Source organism: Rhinolophus ferrumequinum, chromosome 12 (genome assembly GCF_004115265.2).
Source record: "Rhinolophus ferrumequinum isolate MPI-CBG mRhiFer1 chromosome 12, mRhiFer1_v1.p, whole genome shotgun sequence".
In the NCBI taxonomy this organism is placed as follows: Eukaryota; Metazoa; Chordata; class Mammalia; order Chiroptera; family Rhinolophidae; genus Rhinolophus; species Rhinolophus ferrumequinum.
This window is the reverse complement of record NC_046295.1, coordinates 69,986,024-69,998,956: the sequence shown is the minus strand read 5'-3', so window position 1 is coordinate 69,998,956 and position 12,933 is coordinate 69,986,024. Positions and strand designations below refer to the sequence as shown.

The 12,933-nt window shown below is 44.7% G+C and overlaps 1 protein-coding gene across 1 annotated transcript in view; it reads left to right on the top strand.

Moving 5' to 3' along the window:
• Positions 1–12,933, top strand: part of BRINP1 (BMP/retinoic acid inducible neural specific 1) — a 170,534-nt gene that overhangs the window by 142,436 nt on the left and 15,165 nt on the right. Inside the window, exon 7 of the mRNA XM_033123206.1 lies at positions 2,555–2,777. Coding sequence (XP_032979097.1) covers positions 2,555–2,777 — 223 coding nt within the window. The remainder of the gene's footprint in view (positions 1–2,554; positions 2,778–12,933) is intronic.

Sequence of the window (12,933 nt, the reverse complement as noted above, 5' to 3'; positions counted from 1 at the left end):
CCTCCTGTTCATTTTCAGCTCATGACCTAATATCTTAGCACCAGGTAATTTGGGTGGATTCATGACCAGCCAAAGATAAAAGCCGGTGTTGATTCCTTGATGGTTCCAGAGTGTCCGTGGTCAGAGAGGACTTAGTTTACACACATGAATGGAGGTTGTCTCCTTTATTGGGAGGGAACCCTCCTACTTTTAGTCAAGAAAATGAAATCATTTTAACTTTGAAATGGTGTTTTCTTATCTGACCCAAATTCAAGTTCATTGAAAGGACTATTATCTCCTTCGAGGTCAACAGAGCTTTACAAGATAAGCTGCATATGTTCCGTGTAAGAAGGGCTGGGCTGGCCAAAGCAGCAGTCATTAGGGCCAGTGCCCCGCCTCCAGCCAGCTCACTGAATAAATCAATCATGCAGTCCTGTGTTATCCTCTCCGTCTTACCTTCCATCGACCACTTTCTATACATCGGGAGCTATGTAGGCAGATGCAATCCTATGTCACCCTCTCAACATTTGAATTAGATGCTATTATACCTGCTTGACAGATGGGGAAACTGAAGTGTTGAGAGAATAATGGTCACACAGCTGTTGGGTGGGCGAGATGCGATGTCAGTGCATGCCTGTCTGTCTGTAATGAGGTGTCTGGAGTTCTCCAGGAGTTAGAGATCGTCTACCTAGATGTATGTTTCCAGCACCTTTTATTCTTTTCCCAGTACACTGATCCTTGTTATGTGTTGAGAATAAGCATAATATGCTAAGTAGGAGCATAGCATTCGGAGCCAGTCTAGAGTTCTAATTCTATCATTACTGGCTGTGTGACCTTGGCAAGTTAATTAACTTCTCTGTGTCCTAGTTTCTATAAAAAGGGGCATAAAAGTACCCACCTTATAGGTTTGCTATAAAATTACTTATATGTATTAGGTGTTTAAGACCGAGCCTGGTGCTTATCGAGAGCTATGTAAGCATTTTTAAAAATAAAATGAATGCCTAATGTACTTGAAATTTCCTTGTAAGTTTTATAACGTAAAGTGAAAATACTAGGCTCAAGATACATATACAGAGTGTGACAAAAATATGTATACACATTTTAAGAAAGAAAAAGTTAAAATTGTAATACTCAATATATACCGGTAACAAAAGATGAATACAAGTCATGTTTGACTTCTGCAGTTACAAGAGGTGCTCAAAATGGTTACCATCAGTGTAATTTTAAGATTTTTTTTTCCTTTCTTAAAATGTGTATACATATATTTTTGGCACCCTCTGTATATGTATTGTTACTATATATATATTTTTCATTATGTATGTAATCTACCCTGTTTCCTCGAAAATAAGACCTAGTGGGACAATCAGCTCTAATGCGTCTTTTGGAGCAAAAATGAATATAAGACCCAGTCTTATATCATATCATATCATATCATATCATATCAATCATATCATAGACCTTATGATATGTCTTATTTTACTATAAGACCGGGATTATCTGAAGATAATTTTTGCTTATATTAATTAATATAAGACCAGGTCTTATATTAATTTAGATGCATTAGAGCTGATTGTCCAGCTAGGTCTTATTTTTGGGGAAATACGGTAATCACTTCGCCTTTTCATCTGCAAAATGATCAACCCCTTAATTCTTTCAGTTTCCCATTAGTTGAAGGGGGGCATGGCTGGGGTGGGGAGTAAATATTAAACCAGAAAACAGCAACTCAGGTTTTAGTCCTTCCTCTTGTCACTCACAGGCTGTTCTACCTTCAGAAAGTCATTTTCCCACCTTGGACTTCAGTTTCCGTATATGTAGAACTAGAAAGCTAGCTGATATTCCGAAACTCAGCATCACAAAGTGAGGCAGAAACCTTCCCCCAGGAGAACCACAAGTGTGTCCCCATCTCTTAAACTGGCATTTCCCAAGATGGGACATGCCGTAAGATGCTTACAACGTCTCCTAAGACTGGATCACACAATGGGGAGACTGACCCACCTGGCTCTCTATCAAACCTGCAGATTCCATCAAAGAGAATGTTTAAGTTGGTGCTAATGTGCCTTTAACACCTCTACCACTTGCTACTTTCCTGTATTTCAAAGTAAGAGCAGGTACAGGGGTTTGGTCTTTTAGCAGGTGACAGTATCTGGCTAGAATTAATTAACCATGTTTGCATCATCCTTATTTTAACCGCTTTATTTTTATAGCTCCCCTTTTACTGAAGGCATAGGATCATGGTTTTCTATGTAGAATTGGATACAAATGTGGTTTAATTGGTCCTGAGGAAGTAAAAGTACAAGTGATATGTGAATATCATTATCAGGTGGCACTCAGATGACAGAAGTCCCGAATGCCCTGTCGGCAACACGGACGCAGCATGTGCATTTCCTCCTGCAGCAGCACGCTGGAAGTGCAGTGGCCTGTGCACTGCCTGCTTGGAGCAGAGCAGGCACTGCCATGTGTTCTGGACCACACACAACTTAGTTCTATTTGCTGGCCTGCTTTACTGGTGGGTGGGCAGCCTCAGGTGGCGGCTGTCATGCTCAGCCCTCCTCTCCCGGCCTTTGTTTCTTGCTAGATGAGTTCAAATCGTTTATGAAGCGCCTCCCCAGCAATCACTTCCTGACTATTGGGAGCATCCATCAGCACTGGGGCAACGATTGGGACCTGCAGAATCGCTACAAGCTCCTGCAGAGCGCCATGGAGGCCCAGAGACAGAAGATTCAACGCACTGCCCGCAAGCTCTTCGGCCTCAGTGTCCGCTGCCGCCACAATCCCAACCACCAGCTGCCTAGAGAGAGGTAAGTGCTGGCACCCCAACCGCCTCTGCAGGCTCGGACCTGTGCTAGCGTGCACTCACTTGTTTCAGAGGGCAGTGCAATGCAGACGATGCATTGGGAGGTGCAGGACCAGTCGTTTTTCTGGATTGTCTCGGGCTTCTCCTCTACTGGCTCTGGCTACACTGGATTGCTCATTGTTTCCTGAATATACCCTGAGCTTTCGGCCTCTGTGTTCTGTCTGATCTCCCTGACTGAAGAAGGAAACTAATACTAGTCCTGACTGCTATGGGACGTGATTCTTGTTGCTTAAAATGCATTATCTATTTAACTTTAAAATTACTTGGAAAAGCAAATGTTAGCATCCTATCTTAATGGCGAAGAAACCGGGTTAACTAATTGAGCAGTCAGCTCTTTACTGAGGGCCTTTGATCAGGGCCAGGAGCAGAGTGAAGCAAACAAGGCACCGCCCATGAAAAGTGTCAGGGGCACTCCCACTCTGGGTCATGTGACTGCAGGATCCTCCCCTGAGACCCAGTGCCTCCTTTCACGCCTGGGTGCCCCCTTAGCCTCACGCTAGCCCCAGCCCTGCTCTTGATATCGTCTGATGAGTGGTAGGGCACATGGGGTGAACAAGACAGACAGCTGTGGCTTCACAGCTCTTAGGCTTGATCTGCTCTCTCAGGGACCCCCAGGGAAGGAGCCAGGCTTCAAACCCAGATCTTTCAGACTCCACCTCCCAGGGCCTCTGTGCGTTGCCCCTGGGGTTTTCTGTAGTGGTGGCCCCAGGGTATCCCTGACGGCATCACAGGAGAGCAAGCCTGCAGGTTTGGGGGCTCTCCACCCTGTGTCAGCCAAAGCATCCGTTTCATGTTTGGGCATTCCACATTCAGTATTATTTGGAAAGAGCTCTATCTCCTCTTTAAAAGATTGAGGCTAAGTCACGTTCACTCAATAGATTCAATGTCAGCCACATATTAATATATATGATTGCTACTCCATTGAACAGACCAGAAAACTGAAGCTCAGAGAAGTCAAGTGGTTGGTCCAAACCTACAGTGTAAGTCAGTGGTTCTTAACTGGAGGTGATTTTTGTCCCCAGGGCACATTTAGAAATATCTGAAGAGAGTTTTGATTATCTTAACAGGGGTGGTGGTGCTATTGCATAGTGCGGTTCCCCCCAGCAAAGTAAGTGTTGCTGCTGTAAGAGAAAGAGACAAGAGGTCAGGTCCCCTGACTCAATGATCTACATGCTGTGTTCTTAATCACCATGCCCCATGGGCACTCACAATTTAAAAATCACCGGACTAATCTAAGCAGTCTCCCTCCATCCAACCACCCCCATCCAAGCACCCGTTTTTCTCTCATTTTTCTAGACCCAAATCAAGTACTGCCTCCTTCATGAAGTCTTCTCTGGTTGCACCCGCCAAAGGCTCTTTATTTTAAGTTCCCATTAATCTAAAACTCCTGCCTCCGTCAGCATATTTTTCCCCTTTCTGCCCATTATGAAACCTCTCTCTTCTACCCTTGTCTGTGCTCATCCCTGTTTTCCCCATTCCCTCCAACTCTGAGCCCATTGCTTTGCACCAAGTATGTGATCGTTATTTTTTATGAATCATATAGAATTCCTTCTGGCGGTGGCTTACTTGCTGCAAGGCCGCAGAACCAGGGACTGAGAAAGCGGTCCAGTCACAAAACCCCTTCTTATCATCTGCAACAGATGCCCAAGCTGCCTCCATGAGTGAGTGTCTGAAGTAGATTCCATCTAGATCCATCCGGCATCTGTTATGTGACCTGCAGCACTGAGAGAACTGGAGGCGAACACAGTAAACAGTGTTGTGAAAGAGTGAGGAGTTCTGTTGGCCATCAGGAAAACCACCCCATACATATATTAGCTTGCTAGGGCTGCCATAGTCAAAGTACCACGGATTGAGTGGTTTAAACAACAGAAATTTATTTTCTCATAGTTCTGAAGTCTGGAAGTCTGAGATGGGGGTGTCACCCGGGTTGGTTTCTTCTGAGGCATCTCTGTGGCCTGTGGGTAGACATGTTCTCCCTGCGTCTTCACATGGTCTTTCCTCTGTGTGTGTCTGTGCCCTGATGTCCTCTTCTTGTAAGGACACCAGTCCTCAGTGACCTCATTTTACATTAACTCCATCTTTAAAGACCTTATCTCCAAATAGAGTCACATTCTGAGGTCCTCAGGGTGAGGACTTGAACGTAGGAATTTGGGGGTGGAAATAATTGAGCAAAAATTCTGTAAAAGGTGGCCTTTGATCAGACCTTTAGGTGAGGAAACTGCATCCCCAGGCCTGACCATGCTGAATGCAAATTGGTGGAAAAGAGTAACCATCACCTGGCTTTAAACAGATACCTGTCTCTTCAATTTTGCTGGTTGTCACATCAGAGAATGAAGTGGGTCCAAAGGCCTAAAGACACTGGGCAGACACGTTTATCAAAGGTGAGAAGAATGTCTAGGCATAGAGCAGAGCACCACGGCTATTCCGGGTCTAGGGACAGCTCAGGGGAGTTCCAGAAGGAGAGGAGCTAGACAGGCATTGGAAGGGAGGAAGGAGAGACAAAACTGGGTGATGGTGCCTTACCGTTAATTAGTGAGCTGTGTGACCTTGAGCAAGTCACTTCACTTCTCTGAGCACAGGTGTTCACATACACGAACAAGCTGCTCTTCCTGTGCAAGCTGTCAGGTGTAGACACTAGAGGTGTCCTGCGACCACCAGGACCTTCAAAGGAAGAACTTGCCATGTTGCCATCTCTCATCCTGAGATGAGAAAACTTGCCCTAACCATGCCGTTCCTCCTCCACTCACCTGGAGAGGACGTCTGGAATTCCACCTTGGCGCGCCACTCAATTATGTTCAGTTAAGGAGTGTTGACTGCTGGGTAGTGGGGGTGTGGGGAACAGAAGGTCGGCCCTGGGCTGGGTCCTCTGAAGCGGCACCTCCTTGCTGGCTGTGGGCTGCTTCCCGACATCTGAATCGAAGGCTTTCATGAGCGTTTCTCACACCAGCAGGGAGGACACCTCCCTGCCCAGGACTAGTGTCAGACAGAGGTGCTAACACTGGGGACCTCGGGCCACCTGAGCTGAGCAAGCTGGAATACGTAAATGAACTGATTTCTAGGCTGCAATTTGTTGGCATGCCAGACTCCGTGGGAGGTGAGTCCACCAAGCAGATGCTGTCACTGCTGCACGTGTCACAGGGCTTTTTACTTGTGTCACAGAGAGGTGGCATTGTGGAGGCTGGGTGGGAGAGGGAAAGAGCGATAGCTGCACACAGAGCGGGTCCGAATCCTGGTTCCATCATTTACCAATCAGGAGGCTTTCTAGAAGTCCCAGCACCTCATTTGCAATGGGGCATGACAACGCTGGCTTTGGGTGAAGTGTGGGAATTAAGATTTTAAAATTTAAAAAGCCTAGGAAAGTGCCTGACTTCGTTAAAAGAAAGTAGAAGAGATACTAAAGTGAGGGAGGGAGAGTTGTCACTTGGTATATGTATTCTAAATGTCAGGTACTGTTCTAAGCATCTTATATGAACTAACTAAATTCCATACTGCAATCTTATGAACGAGGTACTCTTGCTGTCTTACTATTCTTATTTACAGATAAGAGAACTGAGGCACAGAGAGTTAAGTAATGTGCCCAAGATCAACAGATATTCATTATTTTGTTAGTACGTCAAAGACATGTTTACCTGTAAAATTTAGTGAGACGTCCAATACAGATCATTAGACCTCTGTTTCGAGGCATACTGGAAACTTTATATTGGGCTGGAAGGCAAAAGGGGTGTTCTGGTTATCAACTGATGCTAAACAGTTCACCCCAAGACTTTAGTGGCTCAAAACCACAGTTTAGGATCGTCTTTCATGGTTCTGTATGTTGACTGGACACAGCTGGGGGTGGGGGGGGGTCTCTCAAGTTGGTGCTGAAATCATCTGGGAGCTCAGCTGGCTGCCAGTCAGAGTGCCTACAGGGGCCCTTTCTGTGTGGCCTGGGCTTCTGGCAGCATGGCAGCACCCTGAGACTAAAAGGACACTGTAAGACTGCTTACAAATTAGTTTTGGAAGTCCGAGAGCATCGCGTCTGTCATGTTTTATTAGCCGAAAGCCCAACCCCACATTCGAGGGTGTGAATACTGACAGGTGTGGGTTCCTGAGGGCAGAGGGAGTCTTTGGAGATTATATATCGCAGGATAAATTGAGTATAATTAGAGCTACAGGTGACTACTCTATATGTGGGCAAAGGAGCTTCACGATAATAATAACCGTCACAAAACAATAATAATCGGTTATTGAGCAGGTATTCATACCAGGCAATGGAGCTGGCTAACTGGAACGATTCTAATCAGGCGGCCTGCGTTCAAATCCTCGCATTGCCACCTGCTTATATTGTAACGCTGGGGAATTGACGACCATCTTTGAGCCTCAGTGTTCTCATGTATAAAAAGGGCCCAATAGTAGTGCCGACGTCCTAAGGCTGTTTTGGAGATTCAGTGATGTAACCCACATGAAATGCTCCGGGTGGTGCCCGGCACATGGAAAACACGCTCTCCATGTTAGCTACGTTTCTTATTGTGATTTTTACCAGGCACTGATATTTTGCATGTCAATTATTGAGCGTACCTTAATGCTCAGTGAGCGTGAGTACTGATGAAGGTGACATACAGTTTTTTCTTCTAATCCTCACACGATCTGTGTGACGTTGATGCTCTTGGACTTGTTTTATCCATGAGGAAACTGAGGAGCCAGAGATGTCAGTCACTTGTCCAAGGTCACAGGGCAGGGAAGTGGCAGAACTGGAGTTGTCTCGCTGACTCCTTGCTGGGCTCGGTGGTCAGGAGCCCTGTGTAGGCTTGAAGCCGTGTGCAGCAGCGTGGAGAGGTGGCCGTGCTTGGACGGGGCCCCCTGCTTTGAGTGTGTAGTGATGCCAAAGGCAGGGTTAGCTCATCAAGGTCATGGAGGTGGTGGCGGACCAGGATTAGAGTTTTATAGTGTCTCCTATGGTGTGCTGACATTCAGGAAATGGCCCAGTCGTGGAGCCCTGAGTCAGCTCCAGAGCCCAGGCAGAAACCCAGGCAGACACATCAGACACATCTGTGGTTAGAGAGAAGAGGTCAGGTTCAGTGCAGGTCAGTGCAGCCAGCATGTCCTGAAAGCTTACTCTGTGTTAAGCTCTGGAAGCCCCCAGATCAGGAAGACTCATCCCAGTCTCAGGCTCAACACTCGTTAGGATGAGGGCATCTTTCTAGACCACACTTGCCAGGGGATCCAACACCCAACCAAATGTTTATTGGGTGCCCATTGTGTAGAAGGTTTTTGGGGGTCCCAGGAATACCGTGGTGGATTCTTTTTATTTATTGGGTGCCCATCGTGTAGAAGGTTTTTTTGGGGGGGTCCCAGGAATACCACAGTGGATTTCTTTTAGCCTGTGCAGGACCTGGCCCAGTGTCAGACCATGGCACTGTGGTTGGGTAGGTCGGGGAAAGACGGGGAACCCACGGGGAAAGACGGGGGACCCACAAGGAAGGTTTCTGTGGGTTGTTTCACTCTCAGGAGATCCTGATGTTACACAGTTAGAAAGGGAGAAAGATTGGGCAGCGGGCTTTAAGTTTGGTCACTACTATTACGAGGCCCGGAGACTTTGTGAACCGTGGTTTTGTCATCTGTAGAACTGGCATAGTAATTTCTTCCTCCTGCCTCAGAGGGTCCCTGGCTCACCTGAGTCCAGAAGCACTTCGTAAACTCCGAGTGCTCTCTGAAAGGAGGCTCTGCAAGCAGGATGAACTTCAAGCCAGATTCATCGGGAAGAGAATGAATGGGGCCGAATTTAGGTCCAAGACAACGTTTAATAGTTAATACTTCTAAGGCATTTGCCATGCCAGTATTGTTCTACCCACTTTCACCTCATTTAAGCAGGTAGGACTAACTCTTCCCATTTTATGAATGGAGAAATTCAGGAACAGAGATGTGAAGTGACTTGCTGAAGATTATACAGCAAATAAGAGGCAGGATTCAAACCCAGGCAGTTCTTTCCTGTAACCTCCTGCTGTTCTGCCAGGCCCTGAGGCAGGATGATTCAAGGGGAAGCCTGAGGAAACGCTGCATGGTGGTGGAAATCACCTGTCCTTGCAAAGGAGGGAGGGAGGGAGAAAGGAAATGGGGGAGAGAGAGCGAAAAAGAAGGCAGGAAGGCAGGGAGAAAGGGAGAGAAGAAACACAAAATCACCGTGAGCGATGCTGAATTAGCTGACTTCTGTGCAATTCCATAAATGTTTGCTAACCACCTGGTCCCCCAGCCCTGTGCCAGACACTGGAAGGCATTTGAAGACACAAGCAACAGGGCTTTTGTCCTCAGGATGTCATTATCTAGCCTCAGGGCATGTGAAAAGGACACTGGTTGGAACCAGTGGTCCTGAGTTCAAGTCATGGCCCTGCCCTGTGTGAGCCGGACTAAATACAGGAGGCCTGGCACCTACTCCAGAGAACCCTGGTGCAATAAATGCACCTTGCAAGGGTGGGGTTCAGGTTAAGTACCTCACCTTTTGTGTCACCTTTTATCCGTTTTCTTTATGGAATTTGAATTAAAACGCGTTTGGGAAAATAAAGTGACTTTTTTTTCCTTCCTTCCTTCCTTCCTTCCTTCCTTCCTTCCTTCCTTCCTTCCTTCCTTCCTTCCTTCCCTCCTTCCCTCCTTCCCTCCTTCCCTCCTTCCTTCCTTCTTTCCTTCTTTCCTTTCTTTCTTTCGTTTTTTCCTTAAAACAATTTGGAAACAACTGGGCTTAGTTTCTCTGAGGTCCTTCCCAACACTGGGAGAAATATCACTAACAGAGAATGAGAACGTTCATCTCCAAAATATTGACAGAAGGTCAGTAATTGTATCTTGGAGCAGCATTGCTTTCCGATGATGCTAATTAGTCCATTTTGATAAGTAGTCTAATGTTCAAACTAAGATCTTCTTTTCCCCAAAATTCCAATGGCTTTTTCACTAAGTCTCCCCAAATCTAATCACTTTCCAATCTACGTTCTACAGGGCAGTCAGAATTATTAAGAATCAGATTCTATCTTGTCACATTCCTGCTGAAAACCTCGTGGTGACTGATCACTGCTCTGTGGAAAAAGAGCAGAATCTCACGATGACCTATAGGTCCGCGATCTTCTGGCCCCTGCCTGCCGCTGACTCTGGGTTTGACATCTTTTCTTAGCTCTCTCAGCTGCAGCCCCACTAATCTCCTTTCAGTTCGCTAAATGTGCATTGCTCCCTCCAACTCTACAGGCTTCACAGGGGCTGTTCCTTTACCTGGAGTAACCCTTCCTTTTCCTTCACTGAAGTAGCTTCTACCTATCCTTCAGAGCTCAGCTGAAAAAACTGTGTTCAATGGATGGACAAAGAAATTATTTTCTACTTGGAATGAGGTTCCAAGGGCATGTTGACATAACCTTTTAAGATTGTGTCCATTGCCATCAAAACAACCGACAGATTTCCTCACATATATTATGTATGTTTAGATCGTCTTTCTCATTCACAAGTGAAGAAATGAAGGCCAAACGGAGTGACTTGTTCAAAGTCACTCAGGAATTTGTGAACAGACGACGACTGACTAAAAGTCAGGCCCTCAGACTGGCAGTCCACCCACCCACTCCTGAGCTGCAAAAGGAGATTGTCTTCAACTAACCTGCATCCAAATCCTGAAAGTATCTCTTGTTAAGTCTGTAACTTTGAGAAATGAACCCTACTGAAAAAAAAAAATAAAAGGGCAAAAATAGACATTTCTCGGAGTCTATTAAATTCAATGAAATGAAGAAAAAGTCCTCTCACCAAGTTGATGGTTCATGTCATTGGGATGTGATGTTTCTTTCCTATATCCTATCACATGATTTTTGTAGAGGTTGTAGTAGCGTGAGAGAAGCAGGTCCATGGAACCTTAACTTGAGGAGCAGGCAGTATATTTATTGGCATTTTCCGGTGACTCTTGGACTTGGTTTATTTTTACTTCTCATATTCACATGGCCTTGACCTAGCAGTCCAGGCCTTCGTCAAGCACAGTGTAATTATGCATTGTTGAGATGAAAATCTCTTGGGGGCATCCGCCTCCAGCTCCAATCCTGGGGCCACAGCTTCTGAACCTATGTGAGCTTGCAACATAGTTCCTGCTCCATACAGTGTTTAATTGGTGTCTATGGAAAGTTTCTGGCTACCAAGATAATTGTTATCTCTATTAGGATGACCCTCAAGATCCATGGTGACTTTGATTCTTCTCTCTGAACCATATACTTACTTGCCTCTGGATTTCATCTGCACAGACTCCTGCAGTGGGGCAGGCAGATGTGACTTATATTTTATTAAACTAAAGTCAATTTTAGTTTATTAGTCTGACAGTTCCTGCTCTGCCACTTATTAGATGCATGACCTCCGAAAATCTCTAACCCTGAGTCCTCTGTTTCCTCATCTATAGGATCAAGATAATAAGAGTAGCTATCCCATGGCGTTTATGCCCCTGTCAGTCACGTAATATATGTGAAAACTCTTCATAACCTGTAAAGAAATGAACAGATACAATAATAATACAATCAAGAGCACAGCAGTAGTGGACCCTAGATGTTTGATGAGGACACTGTTTCTGCTTCCAAGAAACAGATGTTTCCATTAGAGAAGAATCAAGCATCAAGCATGAGCTCAACAAAATGTAGGGAGGCAATGAAACTTAAGATACCTAAGACGCCAGATTCCGGAGTCTGACAGGCCAAGGTGAGTGACTATCATCTGCTAGCTGTGTAACCTTGACACTGTGTTAAGGTACCTGAGCTTCAGTTTCCTAATTGGAATGGTGGAGACAAAAATAATACCTAACTTTGGAAAACCAATAAAAGAATACATAGTTAAAAGTCAAAGTACAGGGCTCTTTCACAGACAAATTGGAGGCCAATAATTTGTCGGTTAATAGAAAAAGTTAAGTTAAATAGGGAATCCTAAAAAGTATACTTGCTGCCGTATATAAACACATTTTATTTTAAGTTACAATATATAAATATATGTTCCTTGGCCAGCCTTTTCAAATAAGGCCAACATCTTTTTTGAGCATGCAGGTATATTCCATTTGACATTTTACTGGCTTCCTTGCATAAACCTGACCAATGATAGTATGATATTTCCAACTTTGGTTTATTTAAAGTAGAACAGTAGACGAAGACTCTTGAGAAACAATCTACACGTTTGTAGAACTTTATGAACCCTTCCAGTCTTTCTCAGATGCTCCCCCTTTATTTAAATGGATGGGAATTTTTTCAGCAACTGGTCTTTGTCGATTTTTTTTCACACAATTCACATTAGTGTCCACAGAAAAAGCTTGTATTTCTTTCATTTATTTGACTTTTAATTTTGTGATTAATAATAGCAAATGCAACTGGCATGGACAGGTTTGGGAACACACAAAACTGACTTTCCGTAGGTGTGTCTGTCACGTGGAGGGAACAGAAGCAGGCTCTGTAGGATCACTACCAACCTGCCCTGAGTATTAAATGAGCTGTGATCTTCACACACCACAATCACCTGATGGAGGGAGAGTGTTAGGTGTGTGGCAGTCACTTACATGGAAGTTAATTGCGAGAGCTCACCCTGAGACAGAAGTTCTTATTCCTACTAATTTGCCACTATTAGTTGAGCAACTTGCAATTGTTATATGGTAAAAAAAAAAAAAAAAAAGATGATAATACTTAACATTTATTGACCATTTATTATGTACAAGGCATAGTTTTCAATGCTTACATAGTTATCCATTTAATCCTTACAGCAACCCTATAAACACATTCTGTTATGCTTTCTACTTTATAAACATTGAATTTAAATAGCAACAAAGGTAAGAAGAGAGAAATACATTCCTGCTGGGAAAGGTAGAGAACCCCCTTCCCTCTTTGCCTGGATTACTCTATTCATCCTTTAAATTTCAGATCAAATCCCCATTTCTTAGGGATGCTTCTCCTGGACCCAGTGCAATATGTCTCTACTGCATTCCACATAGCATTTTTTCCTAACACTTGGCACATTTGCAATTTCATCCCAGCCTTCCCCTACTTGATCCCAATTCCATGAGAACAAGGACTCTTTTTCTTGCTTCCCACCAGCACCCCAAAGTGACAGGTAAAGTGCCTGGCACCTAATGACACAGCATT